Source organism: Neohortaea acidophila (genome assembly GCF_010093505.1).
Source record: "Neohortaea acidophila strain CBS 113389 unplaced genomic scaffold BDY17scaffold_12, whole genome shotgun sequence".
NCBI classification, from domain to species: Eukaryota; Fungi; Ascomycota; class Dothideomycetes; order Mycosphaerellales; family Teratosphaeriaceae; genus Neohortaea; species Neohortaea acidophila.
Window position 1 is genome coordinate 219,926 of NW_022985521.1, and position 17,619 is coordinate 237,544.

Sequence of the window (17,619 nt, forward strand, 5' to 3'; positions counted from 1 at the left end):
ATCTTCGCTGGCTCCTGACCTCGACTTGCATACCAAGACTTCTGGCCCCGGCCAGAACTCTCGGCAGATCAGACCGCGGTTTGCACGTCATGTAGCCGATGGTCGGAGCTCAAGTCCCAAAAAACATTCTTGAAAGGCGATAAAACGCTGCCGCAGAAGCCCGAGCGAGCTCACGTCTTATTCCCGACATATCATCACGCCCATTGCTCCTCCCACCCTCTCCCTCCCTCCTCCTCCTCCTCCTAGAGGCCTTGTGTATTGCTGCGAAGCAATGCCTCCGGACGATCATGTCCAAGCCCAGCTCTAAACCCGCCAAGATCCAGTATCCGTTCTGGTTCGGTGGGAGCGCGAGTTGTTTCGCAGCATGCGTGACGCATCCACTTGATCTCCGTGAGTTTCTAGGCGCCCGCAACGCGAGGATCATACTGACCAGCATATCCTATAGTGAAGGTAAAGCCCTCGCCGTTGCGCGACTTTGCCATAAGTAAGCTCACCTTCCTAGGTCCGACTGCAAACCCAAAGCAGCGATGGGCCCAAACGCAAACTCGGGCAGATGTTTGTCCATATCCTCAAAGATGAAGGAGTTCGAGGCCTCTATCGCGGTGTACGTGTCAATGCTACCGCGGGTTGTGCTACGCGCGGCTAATGCGCGTGCAGCTTACCGCTTCCCTCCTACGCCAAATCACCTACAGCACCACGCGATTCGGAGTCTACGAGAAACTGAAAGATGTCACCCACTCATACTCCGAACGCCCGTCCTTCTTCGAGCTCGTCCTCATGGCCTCCACCTCCGGCTTCCTCGGCGGCGTAGTCGGCAATCCCGCCGATATCCTCAATGTTCGCATGCAGAATGATGCGGCGCTGCCAGCGGCGGAGAAAAGAAATTACAAACACGCAATCGACGGACTGATACGCATGACCCGCGAAGAAGGCGTGGCAAGCTTGTTCCGTGGAGTCTGGCCCAACAGCACCCGGGCATTGCTGATGACCGCCTCGCAACTCGCAACCTACGACTTGTTCAAGAAAGAGCTGCTGGAACGAGCAAAGATGCGGGACAACCTCTACACCCACTTCAGCGCCTCCTTGATGGCAGGCTTTGTGGCTACCACGGTTTGCAGTCCTGTGGACGTGATCAAGACTCGCGTCATGAGCGCCACGACGAAAGAAAGCATATTGACGCTCGTCACCCGCATCACGGCTGAGGAAGGGCTGATGTGGGTGTTCAAGGGCTGGGTGCCGAGTTTCGTCCGCCTCGGCCCTCACACGATCGCGACTTTCATGTTCTTGGAGCAGCACAAGAAGATTTACCGCAAGCTGAAGGGTCATGAGTAGGATGGCTTCTACGAGTCCGTTCGAGTCTACCCTCGGATGGACACATTTCTTCAGGTACGTTGCACGTCGAAAGCGAAGGCGTTTGATAGATGGGATCATTTCCGGGGGGCACGGGTCATTGCATCCCAAAGGCATGAATCGGCGGGGATGTGTGAATAGTATGTATCAGACGGCATCATAGACATAGAAAGCGTGTTATTCTCGTGCACACGGAGGGAAGGGTGCTGTTCATGTGACGTTTCGCATATGGCATCATCCTTGTACACCAAAAGAAGTATCTCCCGCGGGCCTGCGCACATTATTTCATTTCCAATCACATCCTCACGCACTAAGCATTGGCAACCCAGAAGCTCAGCGCCGCCCCCTCGGCAAAACACCACAAGGCAGGCAGATCGATGCCCAGCGTGCGGATGGTATGCCACATGAACCACGTCTTCATCTCCTCCCGATTCTCGCGGTCGACCGTCTCCTCGCTCAGCGGACTCGTCTCGTTGCCGCGCTCAATCATCCGCCGAATCGGGGCGCCGACCAGCGGGACAAAGGCAAAGTGGGCGGCGGCGAGGATGGCGCCGTAGGTGTACCACTTGGCGACGTCGGTGGTCTCGAGGGTGGCGTGGGTGCGCAGGAAGCGCGCGGACAGCAGGCCGCTGATCGTCGAGCCGATGCCGAGGGCGGAGATGACGATGTAGCCCTGCTTGAAGATGGGCGTCCAGTAGCGCGACAACGTCTTGCCCGCCAGCTTGTCCTCGCCGAGGAAGGCGGTAAATTGCGGGTATTGGTAGAGGGCGAGGCCGACGGTGGCGCTGCTGGTGCACAGCGGCAGGATGAGGCCGAAGTGGCTAGCCTGGGGCGCGAGAGGGGCCATCTTGGAACGCGGATGCAGGCTGTAGGATCAAGGGCGTGGAGGATTTGATGGCGTTTGATGGGATAGAAAGTGAGAAGGCGATGGCAAGGAGGACATGATCAAAAGGAAAGCTGACCGCCCGACCTGATCCGATTAGTTGGATGGGAGGCGAGCGTGCAGCTCAAGCTCCAGCCAGCCAGGCAAGCTTGCACGTTTCCCTGCGGGGAAGGCGTCAACTTTACCTAAGCACCCGACGTTCCGTGGAGTGGGTCTGGGGAAGCGCAACCTAATTGACACCAGACGCACATGCACGCATCAAACCTCATTGCTTCTGATGTGGTAGGACGAAAGTGACAGGAATGAAACGCATGAGTCGGGTGGCTTGAAGCCATCCATGCTCGACAATCTACTCAATATTCTACACACCTCCAAGCCCTACATGAAAACACCACTGAACCCAGTCCAATGCAGTTCCCCATTCCGCCAGATCATCCATGCTTTGACTCCTCCACACTCATCCCCGATTCCTCACCAGATCACACACTCCCTCTAGCCAACAGGGAGCCCCTTCAGTCCAGCCATGTCACCCTCCTTGGCTGCAATCTCAAAGTATCCGTAGATGATTCTGGTGTGAGTGTCAGCAAGAAGAACGCAGCGTCCAATCAGGGGAATGCAAAACTTACGTGACAGCCATGAGAATGCCGGTACCACCACCCATAGCACCCATCAAATCGGACACGATGGACAACGCGCCGATGCAAGCGCCTCCAAAGGCGGCGGCAGTGGGAATGACCCTCTTCAACTCCCGGTACATGCTCTCGTCACGATGCCCAGCCATGACCAAGCCTTGCTCTTTGAGCTGCTTCGCCACATCACGCGGGCTGGATCCGGAAACCTCAATCCACGTCTTCGAGAAGGCGGCGCAGGCGATGAGCATGTACGCGGTGAAGATGGCCGTGTGCAGGGGATCCAGGAGGGCGTCCTTGAGGCTGAAGGGCGGGGTCATGTAGTACACGAGACCAGAAGCAGCCACGACTTGTCCGCCGCCCTCGCGAGCCTCCCACACGCCAAACATGCGCACAAGCAGGTTATCCGGAAGCTTGGTGTAGAGCATCTGCGAGACGAGGAAGACGTTGGAGGATAGGGCGGACTGCAGCATGATGGGCATGTTGGAGGTGTAGAAGAGGCGGACCGGGTAGGAGCCGCGCATGCCACGTTGGCGCGACGACTTGACGGGAATCTCGATACGGAAACCTGGCTTTGGTTAGATGACGATCTGCTTCGGATGGGAGTAATGCAGCGTACCTTGGAGGTAGATGACAACACCAAAGATGATGATGGTAGAAAGCAGGCTCATGATGTTGGGCATGTTCTGGCGGTAGAAAGCTTCGCGCAGAGCAAGCTGCTTGTTGGGCCACGTGACGAGGAGATGGACAAGGGCGACAATGGCACCCTCGAATTCCGGGCCACGACCAGTATTGACCATGGTCGGCGCAAATGCCCTCCACATGATCGATTCGCAGATGTTGGTGGCGATGAAGAGCGAAATACCGCTTCCCAAACCATAGCCCTTTTGCAGCAACTCATCGAGCAGAATGACAATCAGGGCCGCAGTCAGGAGCTGCACGACGAGAAGGACACAGATGCCCGCACCGAGGTCGCTCGGTGCGCCGTAGAGGCCAGTCAGAACAAACACACAAGCTTGGCCGAAAGAGATGATGATGGCGAGCAGTTTTTGGGCGGTCTGGTAGAGTTCGCGGTCGGATTTGAGGTCGAGGTTGACATCGATGAGATGCGTGCCGGCCAGCAGCTGGAAGACCATGCCGGACGAGATGATGGGCGAGATACCGAGTTCCATCAACGTCCCGCGATTACTCGCCAACATGGTTCGCAGCCAATAGAGCGGGTCAGAGTTGTCTGTATTTTGGTCAATCTTCCTCTTCTGTTTCCCATCTTCGGATCCTTGGAGACGCACCTGAGGAGACAATGCCGTACAAGGGCATCTGGCTCATCACCAGGAAGATGACCAAGGTCACGCTCGTCCATATTAGTCGCTGATTGAAGGCGACTTTGGTCTCGGGGACGGAGACTTCGGGGATGAGGGGGGTGAAGGGTTTCACGAGGTCGAGGAAGCGGACTGTAGGAGAGGGAGTGGGTCAGCCTCTATACCAAGTCATACCGGTCACACGCATGCATTGCCACAGGATTGCAGTCCCAATGCAAGTAGGAGCACGTGGTAGATGGGGTGCGGTCGAACATACGTCCACTCATCTTGACCCAGGGGAATTTCGAGCCGGTGTGCGCGGCTCGAAGATGGGATGATTCCTAGGCGCCTCACGACGAGATGTCAAAACGATTGAAAGAAAGGAGCGTGGAGCAGAAGGACAATGAGAAGGGGATTCGAATGAGGGGAGGTAAGGTGGAAGAGGTGCGGAGTGTGAGGGCAATGCACGAAATTGCTCCCCCGTCTTCTAAACAGCTGTTCCCCAGCCCTTGAGGCAGGGGCTTGACGCCATGCCTGGACGAAAGTCGTGGTATCACGTCACGAGTTGTGTCCACCACACTCCGGACGCCAGACCATCTTGCATCCGCCAGTTCTCATGACTCACATTGCATGGGAGAATCACATGCAGATATATTGAGTTTGGAAGCAGACGTACCTAGGGAAGTAGCTGATTACACACAGGCTTTGGCTTCTATAATCGACCTTCGGGTCCCTTCCCTTTTGCTCCCCGACGGAGTGTCTGAGTTCGATTCTTGCTGAAGCGACGGTTGAACACACACGGGACACAGACTGCAATTCACCCAGAGGTGGGTAGATGTATCTTTGCTTTTCGATCTATCATCTCAGACATGCGTCATGGAGTAGTCCAAGATATCATCACCGTCTCATCAATCAAGCGTAAACATCATCGACATCGTGAGCATCTCAGGAGCGCCATCGGTCCTGCACGCCCAAGCCCTGCTAAGCATACCGCACACTGTTGCTGCTCTGTAGATACGACGGCGGCGGCGGTCGAGGTGGCGCATTCCACGCAGGCCTTGGGCCACTCATGGGCGTCGGTCCGTACCAGCCCTGCTGAGGGCCTTGCACCTGCGCCATCGGCCCACGATTGTTCCAACCTTGCCAACCTTCTGGAGGAGGTGCCGGATGGCCCGGGATGTTCTTGGTCCGTCGCGTCTTCTTCTTTCGATAGCGGCTGCAACAGCCGAAAATAACGATGAGGAGGATGATCCCGACGGCGCAGGCAACACCGATCACGATACCCTTGTTGTCGTCGATCCACGACTTCACCTCACCATTGACACTGGTGCCTTCGCATTGACCCTGCGTATGGCGTTAGAGGTGTGTATACAACGTCCAGAGGAGGGACAACTTACATTCTGGCAATACCCGCCTCCACCACATGGTGTTCCGTCGAGATAGTTCTGCTGCAGGCCGTAGCAAGCTCCCGGGCCAAACTGCGGACTAGCACAGCTGATCATGCAGCCGGAGCTATCGCAAGCACGCGTGTCATTGTTGCCAGTATAGCTGCCCATGACGGTCCGACACTGCTGATTCCGGCTCGTGCATTGCCCGGAGGCGCACTTCAGGCCATCTCCACAGTCCTGACCATTGGGGGCGAGTTCGTTAGCAGGGCACGAGCCCGAAGTGCCCGAGCAGACCTCTTGTGGGTCGCAAGAACTCGTGCTTCCTCGGCATACAGTGCCGCTGCTTCTGAACTGGCAATTGGAGCAGCACTCTTCCGTGGAGTCGTCGCACACCGAGCCCGAGGTGAATCGGCACGTCGTCGGATCGCAACATGGGTCGCCTGCACAGCCTGCAACGCCACCACAGTCGCATTCCTCGCCGGCTTCCACAATCCCATTGCCACAGTCTGCTCCCGCAAAGAGACGCACATCGTCGTTGTCTGAAAGGCAGCTGGTGTTGACCGAGTTTCTGCCGATGGCGCTGCAGATGTTGCCAATGGTACAGGGGCTGAAGGCGTTGGCCCCCGGTTGGGAGTACGGGTTCATGATGAAGCGACTATCGGCGCTGCAAGTGTTGGCGGTGTACGGACAGCATTGCTGCGAGCTGACGTAGGATGACTCCTGGCACGTCGTAGAGTCACAGTCGTGCACGGCACCGTACGTGTGGCCGGTCTCATGGGCAATTACGGCCCACTCGTTGGTGCCGTCCGTCCGTATGACCACGTTGGCGCCGCTGACCACCTCGCTGCTACCCGAAGTAGCGCCGTTGCCGGTGAATGAGCTCCCGTTGGACGAAATGGCGGTGTTCATGCAAGCCTGTCCAAGCCATGCAAGACCGATGATGGAATCGGTGTTGCACGTGCTCAGCAGAGTCCAATGACTGTTGTCGCCACCTTGTTCGCCGCGCCAGGCCGAGAACCAGTTGAGACGATCTTCGATAGTCACGTCACTCGAACAGCCCTGGTTCCACTCCGTGGCCCTTGCCGGCGAACTGGGGCAGTTTTCGGAAGAGATCGTAAGGTTCTGAAGCCCGAGGACAATGTTGAAAGCGTCCTCCCAGATCCCCGACGCAGTGTTGATCTGCGAGATGACGTTCTGGGTGACGGCTTCGGAGGATCCTAGGGCCCTGGTGTAGGTACAGTCGGTGGCGACACCGACGAGAGCCACTTTGCGAACAGTGGGACAACCAGCGGGATTCCCGATGGTGCTTCTCAGATTCACGCCGCCACTATTGCCACCAGTCGTACTGTCAGTTTGGCGGCCCCGGAGGAGATGAGAGACCTCCACTCCGGCGAGCGAGTCTTCCGATCGCCCGGACAGCCCTTTGAGCACCGGATGGTCCGGGTTGGTGTTGAAGGTTAGTTTGTCGGCCGAACACGCAACAGAGTCACCGGCATCGACATTCAGACTTCGCCGTAACTCTTCATGTCCGAGTGCACTGTCCGGGAGGACATCGGAGTCGCGCCAGAGCACCATGTACTCGTCTCCACTCTCCAATCCTTCAATCTCCGGGTCTAGTCGATGTCTTGTTTGGAGATAGTGTGTCGAGCTCTGGATGTGATGGTGGTCGAGGTGAACGGAAAAGGCGCCTTCAAAGAAAGGGTATGCTCCGTCTCGGCTGATCAAAGTCCGCACCCAACCTGCCCATTCCCAAGAGCCGTCGCCATCCTCTCCGCTCCGCACCCAAGCCGAACCCTTGAAGACTTTGTGGCCTGAGCGTTCCAGCGGGACTTGTCGTTCTATCGATCCGTCCGGCGCCAGGTGTGTGATAAGACTGTTACTTCGCAGCACATCGCGGTTCGGTTCGAGGCTGAATTTGACGTGTAGACCGCCATCCGCGATGAATGTGAGATCGAAGTCCGACGTTGCCGTGATCTTGTGGCTGGGGGTGTGAATGGTAGCATTGCGGATGATAGAGATGGCGCCAATTGGATTGCGCTTCTTCGAGCTTGCGTCTGCAATGGGAGAGCAAAGAAAAGTGATTACGAGCAAGAGTAGAGGAGGACAAGAGAGCCGCATGCTTCACTAGCAGCGGAGATGAAAGGGAAGAGTCGAGAGTCGAAGGGAAACAGGTTGCATGCAGGCCAAAGTCACATAGGAAGCGCTCGTTTCAAGATGGCTCGGCAGTATTTAACGAAGGAACGGGGGGGCGAATTACTGTAGCGAGCGTCGTGTCATGGATACAATGCCGAGAGATCAAGACGGGTGAGGTGGTGGAGTAGCAGGCTGGGCAAATGGGCTGTGCCGGGCGTGGAGCAGATGCAGCGGCGCTTGGGGAAAGTCTAATTGCCCAGCTCCGGCCCGGCAGCTGCTCGCGATGGGTCTCGACCACCGCCTGCTCGACACATGCTGGCCTTGCATGCATGTGCCTTATTAGCGTGCGGCCCTCGGGCACAACCTCCGACTTTGGCAGAGGTAAGGCTCTCGGAAGGAAGCGGGAGACGTCGAGCTCAATGTCTTGTTCAATTTGTCTCCATTGTCCTACCCAACCCACCGCAATCCAGCCAACATCAACTCCACTCGTTCGTGCGGACTATTTAACCACCCCAGATCATCCCCTACTTCTTCTCCTTGCCCTCCTTCCCGTCCTTGCCCTCCTTCACCGTCTCAATGATGGTGTCCACCACCGACGGGTCGGCCAACGTAGACGTGTCGCCGAGCTGATCTTCTTCGCCAGCCACAATCTTGCGCAAGATACGACGCATGATCTTGCCTGACCGGGTCTTGGGCAGGTCCGGAACGGTGTAGATCTTCTTGGGCGCGGCAAACGGGCCGATGGACTTCCGCACTTGCGCGATGAGGTCCTTCTTCAGCTGGTCGTTGATCTCGTTCCCGTCCTTGATCGACACAAACGCGTTCACCGCTTGTCCCGTCAGCTCGTCATTCACACCGACCACCGCCGCTTCGCCCACAGCCTTGTGTTCAATCAAAGCCGACTCAATCTCTTGCGTTGACAGTCGGTGACCCGACACGTTGACGACATCATCCACGCGACCACGGATCCAGTAGTAGCCCTCGTGATCCCGCGCCGCGCCGTCGCCGGTGAAGTAGTAGCCCTTGTAGACGTTGAGATACGTGTCCATGTAACGCTTGTGTGCTCCGTACACAGTCCTCGCCATGGAAGGCCAAGGCTGCTTGAACGCCAAGACACCCTCCACGTCATTGCCGTGGATCTCTTCGCCACTGACCGGGTCGATGATGGCGGGTTCGATACCGAAGAAGGGGAGCGTCGCACTTCCTGGCTTGGTGGGAGTGCAGCCGCCGAGGGGAGTGATGACATGGGAGCCCGTTTCCGTCTGCCAGTATGTCTATCGTCCATGTCAGCGATGAGCGGGGAGTGGGGGCCGTCGAACGCAGCAGCAACTTACATCAATCACGTGGCACGATTTCTTGCCAACAATATCGTGGTACCATTTCCATACCTCCGATGCGATCGGCTCTCCCACCGAGCCGAGGACACGGAGCCTCTTCATCTCGTGCTTGACGTGCTCATCACCCGCTCTCTTGAGTAGACGAAGCGCGGTCGGGGCAACGTAGAATTGGGTGACGGAGTGCTTGTCGCAGACCTCCCAGTACCGGCTGAAGTCGGGGTAGGCGGGAGTACCCTCGAACACCACGGTAGTAGAGCCGAGCACAAGAGGGGCGTAGACGACATAAGTATGCCCGGTAATCCAACCGACGTCACCACCGCAGAAGAAGACGTCGTTGTCGTGAATGTCGAAGACGTACTTGCCCGTAGCCGCGGCGCCGAGGAGATAGCCACCAGTGGTGTGCATCAAACCCTTGGGCTTTCCGGTCGAGCCAGACGTGTAGAGCAAGAACAACGGATCTTCCGACGACATGCTCACCGGCGCAAAGTAGGACGGCCACTTCTCGGCTTCCTCGTGCCACCAGTAGTCCCTGCCCTCGGTGAAGGGCACCTCGGTCCCGGTGCGCTTGTACACCAGACAGTGGCTGACATCCGGGCACTGCTTCAGGGCATCGTCGACAATCTTCTTGGTGCTGATCGTCTTTCCACCACGCTTGCCCTCGTCGGTGGTAATGACGACCTTGGACTTGGCGTCAATGATGCGGTCGCGCAGAGAATCGGCGCTGAAGCCGGCAAAGACGACGGAGTGCATGGCACCGATACGCGCGCACGCGAGGAAGGCGTAGACGGCCTGGGGGATCATGGGCAGGTAGATGGCAACGGTGTCACCCTTCTTGACGCCCATCTGGGTGAGGATCCAGGATAGTCTGGAGACCTCGCGGAGCAGCTCGCCGTAGGTGACGGTGAGGCCGTCGTCCTTCTCGTCAGCCTCGTAGATGATGGCTGGCTTGTCGGGATTCTTGGCGGCGTGACGGTCGATGCAGTTGTAGGAGGCATTGAGCCTGCCTTCCTGAAACCAAGCGCTGTCGCCTCCAGCGAGGGTGCCGGTGTGTGTGGTCTTGAAGTCCTGCTCCCACGTGAGCAGCTCTCGGGCCTGCTTCGCCCAGAACTTCTGGGGGTCGGAGATGGACTCCTTGTACATTTTTTGGTAGTGCTCGAGCGAATCCAAATGCGGCTTTTTGGGATGCTTGCTTGGATTGGTGTCAGCGTGTAACTTGCAACGGCAGAGTGCCCGGCGCGACTTACTCATGGAAGCCCTTGGAGATTTCGTATTTCTCGGCATGGTGCGACTCTGGAATGCCATCCTTGGGCTGCTCCGTCTTCTGCGGCTTCTCGTCCTGCTGCTTGTCCTTGGACTCGGACATATTGAGAGAGTGGTGGCCTGTCGGCTCGGGGTGGAGGACGGTGGAGGGGGAAGCGGTAATTATACTGTCAAAGCGAGAACAAGCACAACAACGGCGCAAGTGCGTGGAGGTCTGCGGGCTTTTTGAATGAAGCAACTCTCGCCCGTGCACCGCCGACGGTCACGCAGGGAACGCCCGAGGATACTAGTGGGGTCGGTCGAAGGGGTGGAGCTGTGGTTGCGAATTCGCGAGGTCTCGGCCCCCGAGTCGGTACGATATTTGGAATGCTGGCGATAGTGAAGACACAGAGGAGGGAGGAAGAGGAAGGGAGGACGTGAGGCTCTATCGACCACTTACTTTTGCGTTGCGGGGAGCTCTCGCTGCCATTATATCCACGAGACCTGCCCGTTGCTCGCTCCTTCGCCCGCGCCGACGACATCGGGTGGGGCAGATCCGCGGGCGAAGGAGGGGAGAGCAAGCATGGCGTGGCCCGTGCGTCATATGCCCCTCTGTCCGAAGACGATCGAGGGCCTTCCCAATGCAGAACCAGGCGGTGCCATTGGTGCGAGGCGGGCGCAGGGCGAGAGAAAGACATCGGGTCACGCGAGGCCGGGCTATTTGTCTCAGTGTGACCACCCGCCCGCCCTCCCCTCGCCGTCACTCGCCCAGAGTTGTCCGTCACCGGCGCCCTGGCGCTGACAGTCATTTGGTCTTGTGCACTGCGAGAGCAAAGAGGTGTGAGTAAGATCACGTGCTCGTCACACTTGCCGCGGTGTTCATTCTCTCGTTCAACCTGCCTTGCCGCGGCAATACACATCACCCAATTGAAGCTAGAAGGAGTGGTGTTAGTCAGCGATGTTGTTCCGTCGCACGGACAACATCATGACATGGCCGAATGGGGAAAAAGCTACACAGTAATAAGCCCCGGACGGGTTCACGTTGCACGGTAATTTCACGCGTTCCTGAGACATTCCATCGGGTGCGAGTTGGCGTATCTGCCATTCACGAGTTGCCACACGCACCGTCCCCTCATTCCTCGACTCTGCAGCAATCACAGCGCCCGACGATGTCCTGAGGGAGATGATACGGAGATGCTCCCCACCCGCAAGCACCCTCGAATCCCCTGGCATAATCAGGAGCCAGGATGAATGCAACACCTAGCCTGCGCTTGACTCCTTCCAACTCGCCCTTCCTCAAGACGTCTCCTCGACGATCGCCGACTCGGAGTTCGAGAAGTGAAGAGACGGGGCTGAAGCTGAGGAAGGTTATTGGTACCACGACCGCGACTGCAAACGGCTTCGACTGTCTTCCGTCCTCGAAGCAGTTCGCATATACTGCCGGCGCGGCAGCGGTGGTCTGTACAGTCGAGCAAGACTTGACCGTCACACAACGCTTCTTCCGTGCACGACCTCATGCCTCAGGAACCTCGAAAGACGTCTCCTGGCCAATCCCACAGACTTCGGATTTTCGCAGCAAAGCCATAGGCAACCTGCGGGAGCAAGGGCTCAGTGGCTCGCCTCCGGCCGTATCGACACGAGATTGGCCGGACTCCCCGGTCGGTAAGAGCACGACGGTCAAAGATCGCGTCAAGGCAGCGACCTCGGTTGCCCTCAGCCCCAACGGCAAGTGGATTGCGATTGGAGAGACTGGATACAAGCCTCGCATCTTGATCTTCTATAACAGGGGCGACTCGAGTGAGGTCCCAGTGACTGCATTATCCGAACACGCCTTTGGCGTCCATGCCCTGGCATTCAGTCCGGACTCTAGGTATCTGGCCTCGCTAGGGACCGTCAATGATGGCTTTCTTTTCGTTTGGACCATCGATGACCGTACGGGCGCGGCCGCCCTGCACTCGAGCAACAAATGTACATCGACCATCAATGCGATGGCGTGGCTTGGACGTGCGATCCTCACCGTCGGGCTTCGATATGTAAAACTATGGAAGCTTGACGACGACGCAGCACTCGGTGCTCGGGGTGCAGAAACGTCTAGTGGCGTGCTGACTCCCAAACAAAAGCCGTCAGACTTCGCCAACAGTGTTCTCAGCCCGAGAAGCAAAGTGCTTTCTGGCAAAAACAGTTTACTCGGTGATCTGATCGACGCAAACTTCGTTGCTGCAGTCTCGCTCGAAACCGGCAAGGCCGTCTTGTGTGCCGAATCAGGAGAGATCTGCTTGCTGGATGATTCGGAGAACACCCAGGCCTTGACACATCTCGGAACAGTTCGGTTCAGAATTACCGCCGCGATGATTGACGAGTCCCGAGTCCTGCATGTTGCAGGTGCAATCGGACAGTCGAAACGATTTACCCCGGCAGATCTCCAAAAACAGACGCCTGCCACCAGCAAGCGAGACAGGAGATCTACATTGGCCCAGTTCCGATCTCTGTCATCTTACGATGCAATCACGGTCACTGCAATGGCCAAGATCAGTGATGTCGTCGTGGAGCTCGACTCGAAGCGAGGTATCACATTGACCAAAGCTGGAGACTCGGCTTCGAAGGACGCCGACGTCGCTTCTCTTCAACTAGCCGCCCACAGCGAGGCTGTTCTTGGAGTGAGTCGGCTTTCCTTGAAGAAGCTGCCCGACGCTGCCTTCTTGACGTATGCCGGAAATGGTGGAGTCCACATCTGGAACTCTACAGGGGCTGCTGTCACAGGCCTACAAGTGCCGGTGGAGTCCTCCCCGGAGATGTACGATCTTACTAACGAGCTCAAAGCGGTCGCACATATCGAGGAAGCATCTCTGCTAGTGGCTGGAGACAGGTACGGATCTCTAGCCATCTTGGACATCGCCACGAGCGCTGTCATACTTCACGAACGAGCGCATTCGGCAGAGATAGTCGACCTGATTTGCTTCGAACGGATGGGAGTCACTCTTATCGCAACCGCCAGCAGGGATCGTATGGTCCAATCATTCGCGTGGTGCGACAGTAAGCTGGATCTTTTGCAGACAATGGACGAGCATGTGGCAGGCGTCACAGCCCTCGCCTCAGCCTCTGATGGTCAATTTCTGCTTTCTTGCTCGGCAGATCGAACCATTGTCGTCCGGGAAGCGTTTCTCCGGAACGAAGGCGACTCGCGCTCGATCATCTTCGTCATGATGAGGACTATCACGCTCAAATCCTCGCCTCTGTCCATGTGTCTCGGTGCAGACCAGGACGAACTCCTGGTATCAGCGGCAGATCGGTCTGTCTACAAATACAGCATCAAGAGTGGTCAGTCGGGATTCGGGTTCAAATGCTCAGACTCTGAGGGTGGCGAGGCTGCGGCGTTGTCGAAGATTATGTGAGTTCTCGCAGGTTCTGCAACGATAAGATGGCCGGTTTCGACATGCTTCGTGCATGGGCTATCTACCGTCTTCCCAGTCCTGTCGACTAATTCACTTCTTGCAGATATGCACATTCGCTTAACGGCAGTCCAGCGATCATTGGCGTCTCGAGTGGCGATAAATCTATCCGTCTATACAGCGATTTCGGATCGCTGATTGCGCGAGATTGGGGCCATACAGAAGGCATCACGGATGCGGCCCTCTTGGAATCTTCCGATCGGGACGGAGGGCTACCCCGTACACAGCTCATCACAGTCGCGTTGGACTCGACAATATTCATGTGGGATACCAATGCAGCAACGCCGAAAGAGCTGATATCGGAAGCGGACGAGGGACTGGAAGGTGGAGCAGGCAATAGGCTTACGCCATTGGCACCACCCCTACGGAAGGTCTTGTCTTACTCGGAGCTATCACGCTTCAAGCGGGAGAAGAGCATCGATGGGGACGAAGTCGCCTCACCGCAGGCTGCGGTCACTCCTACACAGCCGCCATCTCCGCGGCGGCTCAAGAAGAAGACTTCACGAACCTCCATCATGTCGCCGCCGCGTCTAGAACCCACCTTCCGCCCCAGCTTCGCCCAGTCTCGGCGTGACAGCGCCAGGAAACGCTCGCCTTCGCCTCCCAGCCCAAAGGAAGCAAAGAGAGAAGTCACGCGCAAACCGTCTCTCGGCATGTCGTTGCGGTCTAAGAGTACTGAAAACGTGTTGAGCTCTTTCGCTCCTCCCGCCAATCCAGGCTTCGGCAGCGTTGCATCATCCACGGAATCGGTGTGCCGGAATCTGCGCGCATACCGGAAGAAGCTGGCAAATCTTCCTGGCGACGCTGTTCCTCCTCAACTTCTTCGTGACCTCGGCGCGGAGCTCAAGCTCACGGCGCGCGCTCTCGAAGAAAGGTCACGGGATAGCCACACGAACGGAGCCACGATGCTGAAATCAATGGACAGAGAAAGTGACATGCGGGTGGATGTGTTGGACAAGCGGATCGAGGGGCGCGCTGATTCCGGGCTACGGCGAAGTAATGGCCATTCGCCTTCGCAGGAGTCCATCGTTGAGTCTCCCAGAGACATTGACGCCGTAGCTGGCGCGTTTGGAAGGGTGGCGCTGGAATGAATTCTGGGAATGTTGGGAGTTTGGGTTGGGAGGACAAGTCTTTCCGACTTGAAATGATGATACCCTCTGGATCTTGAAATGTGTTGTTCTCTATCGATCCACTTCCAGAAAACGATACGAGTCTGCCGTGCGTGACGTGCTCGCGTGCAGTCCTCCGCTCGCATGCTGGTAGTCAGACGCCAGGTCGTTGTCGTTGTAGCATACGGGGCCCTCGGCCGTGACGTGGTAGCGGGGAAGACACAGCATTTTATGTGCCAACAGAAGATTCCCAGTCCAGGATAAAGTGCTGGCATGCGACGAGAATTCATCTGCGCTTCCCTCCATCGACAACAAAGTACCGTCCCACCCTCTTGCCCGCCGTCCGAAACGGATCCCACTCCTCCTCTGGTGTCTTCACGGGCTCCTCTCTCCGCCGTCTGATCCGCTTATGATATCTTCCCCGCACTTCTTCCGCCTCGAGAGCATCTTTCAGCGCCTCCACACCCAGCTCCGCCTCCTTCTCGCCCTGCCTGGTCTCATCTCTAAGACCCCAGAGTGGCTCTACATCCGCAGTGTCTGCTTTTTGTATCTGCTTGACGAAATGCAGTTGGGAGGATAGGGTAGATAGCATCCTGGCCTCTTCTTCTGCGTCCTTTGGCGGCGGAAGAGCCGAGAGTCGGAGGAGGTGATGAAGCTGTTGGGATGTGACTTGCGGGCTATCATTCGTTTCGTTCTCTGCTGGTAGCAAGTGCTCTACAGACCATGTTGGCTGAGAGAGGAGTTCTTCGACATTGATGTGCGCTTCATTGGAATGTCTAGCTCGATCTCGTAGGGGCTGAGTTGTGGAGAGGAGTCGATGTGATACTGGCGGAGACAGCTGAGGCCTTGTCACTGCTGTTTGGACGTGCCGTCCGAAGATGCGATGCATGGCGGCGCTTTGGCAGACGTCATGCTCTTCTGACGTTAGTATTGGTCCTCTTCTCCATCAAAATAAAGCGATTTCTTGGGGCGTCGCATGAAGTGTGGTCGATGGCGCATGAAGTGAGCACAGGTGCAGCTCCAGAGTTGATGCCTCAGGCCTCAACAAATTTCCGTACCTCTTTCGATGACCGGCACTTCGCATCTCTCATGAGATCATCAACCACGCGCGACAATGAGCAGAGGGTTTTCAGTGCTGGGAGTAGCCGGGGCCCTCATTTGTGGTGTGGCCATTGGTGAGTCGCTTCCTCGCCCAGTCTTCCGTGCGACACATGCTAACGATCTCGCCAGGCTACACTACCTGGCAGCCCGAACTCGTGAGAATCCGAGCGGAACAATCGGGCGAAAAGCTCGAGCAGCCTCCGCGGAATGACAAAATCATTAGCGAGGCAATCATGAGCGATCTCCAAGAAGCCAAACAGCAAGTGACGGAGGTGCAAAAGGGAGGGTTTGCTTGGGGTATCAGACAAAAGCTATTTGGACCGAGAGAGCGAACGTCGGAGTCTGCGGCGCCACGCGACCAGAAGAGCAGCACAGATGCCGGAGGTGGCACATGAACATCTCAACGAATCGTGGACTACACTGTCCCCTGAGGCCTCTCGACTCAAGAAGGTACTGCCTGCTCTGGAATACAACACTGCGGCGACGGCGGACGAAAAAGTGCAAAGACATATTGCATAGTCTAACGAAGGAGCACATCGCTGCAGAACGCCAATTCTCCACCAAGAATGCAAATCCGCCAGGAAGTCGAAGGCTATGAGAAATCCTCGCCTTGCTCCTCAATCCCCTCCTTCACCCTAAGCAAGATGGTCGTCTTCCACTTGTCCAGCTTGGACATCTGGTCAAACTGAAACAGCTTATCCGCAAATGCGTCCTGATCACCTGCTTCGACCGCCTGCACCAAATCGACCAGAAGCTGGTGCTCTCTTGTTCCACCAAAGGACGGATCCAAGTCGCGGTACGATTCGAGAGCGCGGTTTGTTGCAATCACGTCCGCAGTAGCCAAGTGGCAAAGGCCAGATTTGAGGAGATATTCCTTCACCGACCACTTCATGAGGTTGTTGTTGATCGCACTCTTCGCCACGCGCTCATAGTTGGCTATCGCTTTGTAGTAATCGGCCTCGAGCGCAGAGATATCGGCAACTTTGAGGAAGAGCTTGTTGGCGAGTCTGTCCGATACACGTCAGCGCAATCCAAATGTGAAGGCTCCCATGTACGAAGCGAGTGTTAAACATACTGCTCAGCATTATCAGTCTCATACCAACCAGCGGCCGACTCGTAAGCTTCCATCGCTCTCTTTTGATCTCCTAGCTCCACTTCAAATAATTCCGCCAGCTGTTGTTGAAATGTCGCCGCCCTTCGAAAGTTTCCCTTCAGCGTGTAGTGGCTGATTGCCTGGCTCAACACCCTCGCCGCCTCCTCCGGCTCGTCTTTCCGATAGCTCTTAAATGCCTCTGTCAATGTGTTCGCCGCATCGTCGGGTTCGTTGAGGTTCTTAGACTGGATTGCGGCGGCTCGTTCGAAGGCTTGTCCGGCTTCCTTGCCAGCTTTCTGCATTCGGAATGCATTCGCCGCTTGTGTGTATAGCTCGACGGCATTTTCGTATTTGTCCGTCTTCCCGCCGAAGAAAGAGAAACCTCCGCCTGCCGACGAGGCTGCTTTGTCGGCCTGGTGAGGCAGCTTGTTAGCAAAGGCAACAGCCCGTTGAACGCCAGGTTTCACTGACTTTTTGTAGAAGCGCGCGTGGATCCTGCGCCATGGTTGCTGAGGTAGAACGGTCAGGCTGGAACACTCAACGGCACATGCGATCGTAGGCCAAAAACGTGAAGAATGAAGTAGGAGGGGAGCGCGATGATAGACGAAGA

At 56.8% G+C, this 17,619-nt stretch overlaps 8 protein-coding genes across 8 annotated transcripts; 3 read left to right on the forward strand and 5 right to left on the reverse strand.

The window, feature by feature from the left end:
- Window positions 1-550: 550 nt before the first annotated feature.
- BDY17DRAFT_257794 (mitochondrial dicarboxylate carrier) lies at window positions 551-1,332 on the forward strand (the record flags this gene model as incomplete). The annotated part of the gene is made up of 2 exons (XM_033731717.1): window positions 551-604; window positions 658-1,332. Coding segments are annotated over 2 exons (729 nt in total), but the record flags the coding sequence as incomplete, so codon positions are not given.
- Window positions 1,333-1,660: 328 nt separating this feature from the next.
- Window positions 1,661-2,197, reverse strand: BDY17DRAFT_327844 (uncharacterized protein; the record flags this gene model as incomplete). Its single annotated transcript, XM_033737745.1, has 1 exon — window positions 1,661-2,197. The coding sequence occupies one exon, from the start codon at window positions 2,195-2,197 to the stop codon at window positions 1,661-1,663; it is 537 nt and encodes a 178-aa protein (XP_033585613.1).
- A 346-nt stretch (window positions 2,198-2,543) lies between these two features.
- BDY17DRAFT_304873 (SecY subunit domain-containing protein) lies at window positions 2,544-4,635 on the reverse strand. The gene is made up of 5 exons (XM_033734782.1): window positions 4,438-4,635; window positions 4,152-4,313; window positions 3,482-4,093; window positions 2,860-3,430; window positions 2,544-2,801 (listed from the first exon to the last, which is right to left on the reverse strand). The coding sequence occupies exons 1-5, from the start codon at window positions 4,445-4,447 to the stop codon at window positions 2,726-2,728; spliced, it is 1,431 nt and encodes a 476-aa protein (XP_033585614.1). The 5' UTR covers window positions 4,448-4,635; the 3' UTR covers window positions 2,544-2,725.
- Window positions 4,636-4,802: 167 nt separating this feature from the next.
- BDY17DRAFT_304875 (Metallo-peptidase family M12-domain-containing protein) lies at window positions 4,803-7,975 on the reverse strand. Its single transcript, XM_033734783.1, has 2 exons — window positions 5,558-7,975; window positions 4,803-5,504 (listed from the first exon to the last, which is right to left on the reverse strand). The coding sequence occupies exons 1-2, from the start codon at window positions 7,664-7,666 to the stop codon at window positions 5,142-5,144; spliced, it is 2,472 nt and encodes an 823-aa protein (XP_033585615.1). The 5' UTR covers window positions 7,667-7,975; the 3' UTR covers window positions 4,803-5,141.
- Window positions 7,976-8,196: 221 nt separating this feature from the next.
- BDY17DRAFT_48038 (acetyl-coenzyme A synthetase-like protein 1) lies at window positions 8,197-10,541 on the reverse strand. Its single transcript, XM_033738434.1, has 3 exons — window positions 10,263-10,541; window positions 9,016-10,207; window positions 8,197-8,955 (listed from the first exon to the last, which is right to left on the reverse strand). The coding sequence occupies exons 1-3, from the start codon at window positions 10,379-10,381 to the stop codon at window positions 8,206-8,208; spliced, it is 2,061 nt and encodes a 686-aa protein (XP_033585616.1). The 5' UTR covers window positions 10,382-10,541; the 3' UTR covers window positions 8,197-8,205.
- A 963-nt stretch (window positions 10,542-11,504) lies between these two features.
- On the forward strand, window positions 11,505-15,322 carry BDY17DRAFT_257888 (WD40-repeat-containing domain protein; the record flags this gene model as incomplete). Its single annotated transcript, XM_033731727.1, has 5 exons — window positions 11,505-12,652; window positions 12,719-13,645; window positions 13,753-14,268; window positions 14,434-14,702; window positions 15,258-15,322. The coding sequence occupies 5 exons, from the start codon at window positions 11,505-11,507 to the stop codon at window positions 15,320-15,322; spliced, it is 2,925 nt and encodes a 974-aa protein (XP_033585617.1).
- Window positions 15,323-15,929: 607 nt separating this feature from the next.
- On the forward strand, window positions 15,930-16,311 carry BDY17DRAFT_327849 (uncharacterized protein; the record flags this gene model as incomplete). The annotated part of the gene is made up of 2 exons (XM_033737746.1): window positions 15,930-15,990; window positions 16,046-16,311. 2 exons carry the CDS (start codon window positions 15,930-15,932, stop codon window positions 16,309-16,311), a joined length of 327 nt encoding a protein of 108 aa, XP_033585618.1.
- A 197-nt stretch (window positions 16,312-16,508) lies between these two features.
- BDY17DRAFT_319106 (soluble NSF attachment protein) lies at window positions 16,509-17,513 on the reverse strand (the record flags this gene model as incomplete). The annotated part of the gene is made up of 3 exons (XM_033736245.1): window positions 16,509-16,923; window positions 16,992-17,422; window positions 17,481-17,513. The coding sequence occupies 3 exons, from the start codon at window positions 17,511-17,513 to the stop codon at window positions 16,509-16,511; spliced, it is 879 nt and encodes a 292-aa protein (XP_033585619.1).
- Between the last annotated feature and the right edge of the window lie 106 nt (window positions 17,514-17,619).